Source organism: Camelina sativa, chromosome 7, assembly GCF_000633955.1.
Source record: "Camelina sativa cultivar DH55 chromosome 7, Cs, whole genome shotgun sequence".
NCBI lineage: Eukaryota > Viridiplantae > Streptophyta > Magnoliopsida > Brassicales > Brassicaceae > Camelina > Camelina sativa.
In genome coordinates this window covers 9,666,384-9,676,621 of record NC_025691.1, presented here as the reverse complement: position 1 = coordinate 9,676,621, position 10,238 = coordinate 9,666,384, and the positions used below count along the sequence as shown (strand labels likewise).

At 34.4% G+C, this 10,238-nt stretch overlaps 2 protein-coding genes across 2 annotated transcripts; one reads left to right on the top strand and one right to left on the bottom strand.

The window, feature by feature from the left end:
* LOC104700824 (thionin) lies at window positions 1-829 on the bottom strand. Its single transcript, XM_010416417.1, has 3 exons — window positions 542-829; window positions 379-456; window positions 1-276 (listed from the first exon to the last, which is right to left on the bottom strand). Exons 1-3 carry the CDS (start codon window positions 765-767, stop codon window positions 179-181), a joined length of 402 nt encoding a protein of 133 aa, XP_010414719.1. The 5' UTR covers window positions 768-829; the 3' UTR covers window positions 1-178.
* Window positions 2,405-4,260, top strand: LOC104700823 (probable aldo-keto reductase 4). Its single transcript, XM_019227591.1, has 5 exons — window positions 2,405-2,682; window positions 2,770-2,970; window positions 3,298-3,470; window positions 3,551-3,653; window positions 3,758-4,260. The coding sequence occupies exons 1-5, from the start codon at window positions 2,539-2,541 to the stop codon at window positions 4,094-4,096; spliced, it is 960 nt and encodes a 319-aa protein (XP_019083136.1). The 5' UTR covers window positions 2,405-2,538; the 3' UTR covers window positions 4,097-4,260.

Sequence of the window (10,238 nt, the reverse complement as noted above, 5' to 3'; positions counted from 1 at the left end):
TAAATATTAAAGTGACAAACTTTTTATTTATTAGAAGTCATGTACAATCTAGGATTGACAAACTTCTATGACACATAAACAAACTGGAAATAACTTATATTCAAATACACACAAATGATTGAAAACAGGAAAATAACACTCTGAAACTTGGATGTGGTAACTTCATGGATATGCTTGCTTAGGCAGTCTCAACTACAGTTGACGAGCCCTTGGTGCAGAAAGTCGAACATGCATTTGCGCATTGTGTTACGGCTCCATTCACAATTTCACTCGCATCTACTCACCGAAACCATAATAGAATGGGTTAGCATTCTCTTGTCTAACATTCCAAGATAAATAATAATATTATAATTTATGAACTTGGATGTCTCGTTTTACCAGAGCTTTGGAGTGTCTCCATGGCAGCGCACACAGAAGATGTACATCCCAACTTACAGTATTCATTGACAGCATCACCTTGAGTAAAATATTCGAAAAAAATTAAACATTGATGAAACATGGTAACAATTGACATAATAAAGCGCGATACAAAAATATGTACCTGAGTTTTGGAGAGTGTCATGTGTATATCCGTTAGGACATTTGCCGTTAACGATTTTGCATCCACTGAGAGATGCACACGTTGGTCGGGAGCCTCCCGCAAAACGGCAAGTGTTATAGATATTTCTAGCTGTCGTAGTTGGGCAGCAACTCTTTGCCTCCACTTGAATTTGTGCCATGACCAAACTCATTATGAGCACACTTAGAAAAACTGTTTTGCCTTCCATCTTTTGATTGATTTCACTTGTTTGATCACAATATATATTTAGCCTGTGTTGATGAAATGTGATGAAACACGACTTGCTTATATACTAGTTGTTCTACAGTTTTCTACCATAAACTTTAGTTCACACCTTTCTAACAAGCTACATAGAATCTACATATTCGCTGGACCACCCTATCCCAATGACTACCACAAACTAGTAACAAGATTTTTTATGTTTGGCCTTGATACACTGGAAGAAGAATACGAAGGGATTAAAGAGGAAGGGACAAACTAGTTTTATCACAACGTGTTTTAAGGTTACCTCTTATAATTTACCCAGTTCTTTTGTGGCTGTGGTATTTTTAAGGTTCAAAGTCAGTAAGTTATAATGTTGATATGTAAGCAAATACAATCTATACGAGTTGAGCTCAAAGGGAAATAAAAGCCTGGCTTAACTTATTACAAACTACATAATCACTTATGAATGTAAATATATTATGTAACTACGTAACGTGTTGATAAGTTACGAAATGTGTTTTTTCACTACAATTTCATATTTGAGGGTTATTTTCATTAATACTTGAGGATTTTTCTTTTTAAAATATTTTTTTGAAGGTTAAACTGTAACCACACTATTTAGCTGTGTAATATTTCGTTGTTACTTGAATGACATGCATTATTGTGTAGATATATACTATTTCAAAAGATCATGTGAATCCTTCCTATTTTCTCAGTGATTGTGAATTACTTCTTTTGCATCTAATAGTTAAATTTTAACCATACTCTTTACCAGTTAAGTTTTCGTAGTTATTTGGATGACATGAATTATTGTGTGAATTCATCATAAGGATCAAGGTGAGTAAATGAATGGCCTAAAAACGTACATTGTAAGAACCAGAATCTCGGATAAGATTTTGGGTTTGGCTTCATTCATTGGAAGGGACAAAAAAGGTTGGTTACAAAACGTGTTATACGTTTCCAATTCTCTTGTGGTTTAGCTTTCATGTTCAATTTTGAATGTTTTGTGAGGACCAATTAAATTGATTATTTTGAATGTTTTGAAGGTTGTCTGGATCGTCGACAACGTTAATTTCTGAAGTTACTTTTGTAAACTCTGTTCATCTAGTTTGGATTACAAATATTGAAGTTTTATTTTAATTAATATTCAGTTGACAAAAAATAATTAATAATTTATCACATATTTTTCTTAAACTAAACTAGAAATTAAAGAAAAAATAATTGCCAGCTAATTAAGTAAACACATGCAAACAATATTAATATTTTGTTAACTACAGAGACTTTAATTGTCTTGATATAAGGACATTCATAAACAAATATAATATAAATGTACAACACAATAACCATCCAACTTCAGTGTTTTGTTTGTCAGAATCCAGCATTAACCGGTTTGACCAATATTGAGCAGCGTTGATATATTTTTGCAAATTCAAAGGTCAATATATTTTTAAACTTTTTATTTATTTATAAAATTTATGTGATTATGTCATTAGAATATATCTAAGCCAATGCCAATGATATATATATTTTTGTTTTAACAAGGAAAAGAAAATAATTAAAATTTTATTTATTTACATAAAAAGCATACATCATTCTGTCAAAAATAGTCAAAATACTTGTGTTATCAAAAATAGTAATTGAGAGAGAGAGAGAGAGAGGGAGAGAGAGAGAGAGAGAGAGAGAGAGAGAGAGAGAGATTCATGGCGACTTGTGGAGTGAGGAGGATGAAGCTGGGAAGCCAAGGCCTCGAGGTTTCAGCATAAGGCCTCGGTTGTATGGGTCTCTCTGCTTTCTACGGTGCTCCGAAGCCGGAAACAGAAGCCATCGCTCTCATCTACCATGCTATTCACTCGGGCGTCACTTTCCTTGACACCTCTGACATTTACGGTCCTGAGACCAACGAGGTTCTCCTCAGCAAGGTTCGATCTTCAATTTGAGGTTTTGTTTATCTTTTTGATTTGTTGAAATGATTTCGATGTTGAAAATGTCTGGAGTTTAATTTGCAGGCACTCAAGGATGGGATGAGAGAAAAAGTGGAACTTGCGACCAAATTTGGAATCACCTATGGAGAGGGAAAGATAGAGGTGAGAGGAGATCCTGAGTATGTGAGAGCTGCATGTGAGGCAAGTTTAAAGCGGCTAGATGTTTCCTGCATTGATCTCTATTATTCGCATCGGATTGATACTCGTGTCCCTATCGAAATCACTGTAAGTAAGCACTCTTCTTGTCAGTTTTTCCTTAATGGTTTTGCAACTTTCAAATGAAATCTCATTGAGCTTCACATGTTGGCTTAGTAGATAGGAGTACTCTCCTAATTGAAAGATAGCTTTTGACGCAAGCTAGGGCGCCCTTTAGACTTATTAGCCATTTTAGTCACTTAAGTGTTTTATCATCTGCTCTTATGATATTTCTTTTGCATATACTCTGCTAGGGTCGGTTCTGGCTCTAATACCTGACCTTCTTAGAAAGCTGGCATCTTTTGCTGAAGTTAACCTTTTTGTTTTTGTTTTTTTTGTTTTTGTGTCAATGGCAAGATGGGAGAACTGAAGAAGCTGGTTGAAGAGGGTAAAATAAAGTACATTGGTCTGTCCGAAGCCTCTGCTTCAACTATCAGAAGAGCACATGCTGTTCACCCAATTACTGCCGTGCAGTTGGAATGGTCCTTGTGGACTCGAGATGTGGAAGAAGAAGTCATTCCCACCTGCAGGTATTAATTCATGTTCATCCTACTCTCCTGGTGCAATAATCTATCAGTCATGTAACTTCATATTCTCTTTCCTTCTTCAGGGAACTTGGGATAGGGATTGTTGCTTACAGTCCTCTAGGACGAGGTTTCTTCGCATCTGGACCCAAGCTTGTTGAGAACCTAGACAAGAATGACTTCAGAAAGGCAAGTATATAGGCTATGTAAGATTTGTTTGTTTGTTGATGAGCCTTAGCTCAGCTGTAGATTAATTAAAGGAATTTATTATATAACAGCAATTATTATTGCAGGCTCTACCAAGATTCCAAGAGGAGAACTTAGACCACAACAAGATTGTTTATGATAAGGTTAGTGCAATCTCGGAAAAGAAAGGATGCACTCCTGCACAATTAGCGCTCGCTTGGGTTCACCACCAAGGAGATGATGTTTGTCCCATCCCGGGAACCACTAAGATTGAAAACCTTAACCAGAACATTGGAGCTTTATCGGTGAAACTCTCACCCGAAGAGATGACTGAGCTTGAGATCATTGCCCAACCAGGTTTTGTGAAAGGAGAAAGATACACGACCACATTACTCACATTCAAGAACTCTGAGACACCATTATTGTCTTCTTGGAAATCTGCTTAAAACCAGCTGAAGTTTCTGCTGTGTACAACTACATGAGCGGTTCTCTGTCCAAACAGATAGTTATAAGAGTTTAAGGTAGCTCTGGCCAAAGGATGCTATATGTATACAACATATTATGTTCTACCAATCTTATATACTATGACCAGTCTCCGATCTTCATAGTCTTAGTAAATCAGCATAATTTAAACGTCCCACGTTGTCTTAGGTTTAGCGTTTACGCACATAATGCCAATGAATGAGTGATCCCATCCTTATCTGAACATTATTGTCTTTGTCCATAGATCTAAAGGAAGTTAGACCCAATGATTTGGAACCCTTTCTTAGCTTGCTTCAGCTGCACATTATACCCCAAGAATAAACTATGTATAGAATTCCTCAAATGAAAACGTCAACATTTGAGACCACACCATTAAATAAAGGATCTGTTGTGATAACAAAACTTCAATAACTCTTACAAGCTAATAGCTTAATTACCAAAACAAAGGCTCTGTGCGACGAATTGTATCGGTTCCATCTCCTCGGTACCTGATTACAGTTCCGCATTTTTCACTACGCCTCTATCGATTATTATTTATAATTTTTTTAAATACTAGATAAAATTATTATGAGTAAAATTATTATCAGGGGTTCAACATCCATTTGTGTAAAAAAAAAATATAACTAAAGTTTTTATTTAATCTTATTCAAATTTACGTTTATTTATTCTAGAATTAAGTTTATACGGTTCATCTTGTAAAAACATTTAAACAGAGGGTTGGTATATTTTTCACTCCAGAAAACTTTATTTACCCACAAAATCTGGTCAAAAGTTGTGTTTTTAAATCTTTTCTGGTCAATATTACCAAAAAATTTAATGGCATTTTCTTAATATTTTTTTTTTCTCACGAAACTTGGAAAGGGTATTTTAGGAGTTTTAAAAAAATGAAAAACACACTCTCTTTGTTTTTTTTTTCCAAAAAAATTGAGGTTATCTGTAGAGGCTTAATTCCGGAAGGAGTTTCTATGATTTTTCATATCCGATCGGTTGGCATCTATTGAGTCCGTCATCTTTTGATTCTCACAAAAATACTAAACACAAAGAGAAAAAAAAATGAAAGAGGGAAAGAGATGAGTGAGAAGATGAAAAGATTTGTTCTTTGGTTAATTGAATGTTTATGTTTTTTTTTAAAAAAAATTTCACTTTTTTCTTCCCCTGCACGTGGAAGAACTATTTTCCATTTGTGCACGTGCAAGTGAAAACACATTTTGATGTATGGCTATTAACATCTTTTTAAATGAACGTTGTGGCACTCATGAAAAGAAACGTTAATATCGTAGTTTCATTAAAAAAATTTACTGTTTATAGTATTTTTGATTAATAACTCTATATATAATATATACATACATATAATTCAATTTTTTTTTTCAACCAAACATTAAGTTAAAAGAGAACTCCCATATTGATTGCCTAAACCAGATGGAAAGAGTTTACAAAAGAAAATTCAGAAGCTAAATATCTTGAAAAACGAACAAGACAATCTACTTTCATATTTGATGTCCGGGAAATCTGGATAAGATTGAACATATAATTCAATATTATTATAACTAATTTAAGCTTAGGCAAAATAGCTGAATCCGTAGATCAAATCCGAAAAATCCGACTCGTACCCATATCTGAAATTTGAAAATATGCGAACGGTTTTAAATCTCTAAATCCGAACCCGATCAAAACCCATATCCAAACGGATACCAAATCTACCCACAATATTAATATATAGTAGTAATATATTAGTAATATTCATTTTTTTTAATCGTGTAAATATCAAAAATATTCAGATTTTTGGATATTTTAGATATCTTGAGTATTTAAACTATTTTTAGTAAATTTGGGTAAAATACTCTAAATTTTTAGATAGTTTGGGTATTTCGAATAATCTAGATAAATTTTGATACTAAAATTTTGAGTTTTGAGAATTTCAGGTTATCCGAATTTGAAACGGAAATATCTGATCTGAATCTTAAGTTTAGAAATACCCAAATATGTCCTATACCTCTAACCCAAAAATCCAAAATACTTGATCTGAACCCAAATGCCTAACGGTAACTTTAAAGTATGAAAATAATATATATCTACTTATAATAGGAAAATAAATAAATAATATATATTGATCTATATGAAATATGAATCTCTCTATACCTATGGGGTCATTCAATACACAAAGGATTTGATTATCGTTACGGAAAGTAATGGCTACGAATGCAGAGTGTTAATCCAGTTTTTATATTTGATGCTTTTCTTAAAACTCAAGAACAGATTTTGGGTTTTGAGAAAATTAACACAGAATGAGTCAAAACTAGATTACCTTAATTCAAGGATGAGTATGCATGTTTTGAGTATCAAATAAGTTTAATTCAAAGCAAATGAAACTATAAAATATTAAAATCTACTATCTGATCGAGACATCACCGGAAAAGTCCACCTTGCTGTTTAAAAACTCTCCTATCTAACTATTAAATCTACATATCTTTTATCCATTCAACCTAAGGTGAATTGACAAAATTATCTTTCATTTTCATTTTCCCATTTTTTTATTTTTAATAATTAAATTTGAAAAAAAAAAATCTTAAATTTGGAATATCATCGATCTCGGGCTTGAGCTCACTGCCGTCAAACTCCCCCCCTCTACATCGGTGTCGTGCCTTCCAGAATCTGCATTGAGGTCGCCTTCAAGTAAATTCTTCTCTTCATTTGTGGATTCGTAGTGAATTGAAAATATGTAAATTGATGAAAAGGAAAGATCTTGAATTCCAGAATCTGCATTGAGCTCGATTCCATTATTAGGGTATGTACATTGGGTGTTATTTCATTGTTTTAGTTCGATTAGGAGTTTGAATTAGCAAGAAATAGATTTCATTTGTGGAATCGTAGGGAATTGCAGATTAGAGAACTCTCAACGATCCAATTTGTTTCTGTTTCGCGATAGTAGAACTTGGTAAAACTAGTATCACTGTTTTATGTAGTATAAGTAGTTAGAAAGTAAAACTTGGTAAAACAAGTACTACTGTTCAACGTAGTACAACTAGGAAAACTGGTAATAACTAGCAGAACTTGGTAATACTGAACAGAGTTTTGTATTGTTTTGGCAGGATACAATGAGCATCAACATACATTTTAAATGTCAAGGTCGCATGTATAGTTTAATGATGAAGACATTGGTTGAGAAGATAACTTTTTCGCTGGTAGAAGCTAGGATATACAAGAAGCTTGCATTGGATGAAAGTGAAGTTACACTTCGGTTGACTTACAATGCACTGCTGATGGGAAGTGGGGATCCTTGGACTATTACTAACGATGAGGATATGCAAGTTTATCTATCGTCAATTGATAAGGAGAGTCGTAGGTGTATATTGTATGTGGAGGTCATCAGTAATCCAGAAGAGCCCATGCAAATGTCGAAAGTGGTGAAAAGCTCTATTGGTATGAACAATGATCAAGTAGGATGTAATGCCATCACTTTTTATGTAGAAAAAGAACAAGTTGAGCCGATAAAGGAGGTTGATGGTAGTAAAAGTAAAACCGATGGAATCGTATCTTGTGATGAAGGTGTGCATAACGGTATAGGTAGATCGGATATGGGTGATGAATATGTAGAGCTCCCACCTGTTGTAGAAGCTAGTAAGTTTGTATAGCCATGAGAATACGGTTTGATTTTGAGTCTCCTTCAAGAATTTCCTAATAAGAAGGCATTGCAAGATGTGGTGAAAAAAGCCGCATTTGTCCTCAGTTATAGTTTTGTTATTAAGAAGTCAGATCTATACGTTTAGTGCTTAAATGTACTAAAATTGTCTGCAAATAGGGTTTATGAGCCGAAAGGGTTAGAAATACATATATTTTCTCGATTAGAAGGCACACCAAGATGCATACATGCTCTCAGACAAGTCAAAGTAGAACCAACAGCACCGTGAAGAGGCATGGAACACAAGAATTAGTCTCAACTCTTTTGCATGATCATTTTCCCCAAAAAATGGAAACTCCAACTCCTAAAGTGAACATGGATCTTGTTAAGACCAAATTAGGTGTGAATATATCATACTAGACAGCGTTGAGAGGAAAATCAAGCTATTACCGATTTGCGTGGTAGCTCGGAAGAAAGTTACAAGATGTTGTATTGCTATTTGCACATGATAGAGAAGGTGAATGAGTGCAATATAACACGTGTGGAATTGGATGAGAAGGAAATATTCAATTACCTATTCATAGCTTTGGGAGCTAGCATTGAAGGGTTTCAAGTAATGAGAAAAGTGATAAATGTGGATGCAACTTTTCTCAAGAATGGATATGGTGGTGTACTAATTTTTGCCTCGGCTCAAGATCCTAATCGTCACCACTATCCCATAGCGTTTGGTATACTCGATTGTGAGAATGATGCAAGTTGGACTTGATTTTTGGAGATGTTAAAAACTGTTATACCAGACACTTCCGATTGGTATTTATTAATGATAGAAATACAAGACTTATTGGTCCCATAGCTAATGTGTATCCTCACACTACAAGAATATTGAGTATTAATAGCGTCTGAATAACGCTATCTATCGATACTATAGCGTTTTGACAAACGCTATATCTACGTCTGTCATTGTAAGTCAGACACTTTAGATAATATGTTTTTATTTTGCTATTGTATACAATAGCATTTATTCGTCAGCAATTAAATATTCTATAATAGTGTTTTGTTTTTGTTATTAGTATATTATCAATGGAATTTTTATATTTAGTAAATGTAACTATTTCTACTTATTATTTTATACTAATTTGGTTCGATATATAATAGAATTCTAGATTTATTTTATAGACATATATATCAAAACACTTTATTAATTGTCACAAAGACAAACACATAAGTTCAAATAAACGCAAGCAACACTTTTTTACAAACTTTACATGTTTTCCATCTACACCTTGGCTTGAAATCACTTCAAATTATCGACCTTCACTAAACACATGTCTTCTTCTTACATCAAACCAACGGTGCCGTAAAACCTTTTGTGGTCACAAACAACTTCGCCAGAGACTAGCTTGTTGAGACAGACATCACTTTCCCATGTTAACATAGAAACACTTGTTTTGATTACCGAACACTTGTTGAGACAGACATCACTTTCCCACGTTAACATAGAAACACTTGTTTTGATTACCGAACACTTGTTGAGACAGACATCACTTTCCCACGTTAACATAGAAACACTTGTTTTGATTACCGAACACTTGTTGAGACAGACATCACTTTCCCACGTTAACATAGAAACACTTGTTTTGATTACCGAACACTTGTTGAGACAGACATCACTTTCCCACGTTAACATAGAAACACTTGTTTTGATTACCGAACACTTGTTGAGACAGACATCACTTTCCCACGTTAACATAGAAACACTTGTTTTGATTACCGAACACTTGTTGAGACAGACATCACTTTCCCACGTTAACATAGAAACACTTGTTTTGATTACCGAACACTTGTTGAGACAGACATCACTTTCCCATGTTAACATAGAAACACTTGTTTTGATTACCGAACACTTGTTGAGACAGACATCACTTTCCCATGTTAACATAGAAACACTTGTTTTGAGTATCAAACACTTTGGCGACACGGAGGAGAGCGGGCTCACCGTTAAGTTCTTTAAACCACTTACCGCCCCAATAACCTTATGAACACATCAGAAATTTAAGAGTTCGAAGATAAGAGAGACTAATGCAAATCTATACTAACACGTACCATGGAGCTTGTATTACTCCGGCGTAACCAGCCTGTAGCACTTCATCTGAGAAACCTACCAAAGAAAAAAAACAATCTTGCACAGAAGAACTTAGAATTCTCAAAAGATGAAACAACAAAACAATTCAAGGGTTTTAAACAGAAATCCACCTCCATCGTACATGGTTACAATGAATAAAAAGGGAGGAGATGTCGACCGCCGTACCTTAGAGACCACTCTTAAAATCAAATCTGCTCTTAAAAGCTGCTCATTCTCTACGATTTCAAGCATAAGAAACCAAACACGACCGGAAATCAGTTGCATAGAGAAATAGTACCTTAGAGATGAAACTCTCGAAGAAGGAAGAAGAATACTGGTGATTGTCGTCTTCCCCTCCCCCCCC

Coding starts and splice junctions, on each gene's coding strand:
- LOC104700824 (XM_010416417.1), bottom strand. CDS start 767: ATGGAAGGCAAAACAGTTTTTCTAAGTGTGCTCATAATGAGTTTGGTC. Junction 457..541: donor TGACACTCTCCAAAACTCAG/GTACATATTTTT, acceptor ATTTTACTCAAG/GTGATGCTGTCAATGAATAC. Junction 277..378: donor GGAGACACTCCAAAGCTCTG/GTAAAACGAGAC, acceptor TTCGGTGAGTAG/ATGCGAGTGAAATTGTGAAT.
- LOC104700823 (XM_019227591.1), top strand. CDS start 2,539: ATGGGTCTCTCTGCTTTCTACGGTGCTCCGAAGCCGGAAACAGAAGCC. Junction 2,683..2,769: donor ACGAGGTTCTCCTCAGCAAG/GTTCGATCTTCA, acceptor TTTAATTTGCAG/GCACTCAAGGATGGGATGAG. Junction 3,654..3,757: donor ACAAGAATGACTTCAGAAAG/GCAAGTATATAG, acceptor TTATTATTGCAG/GCTCTACCAAGATTCCAAGA.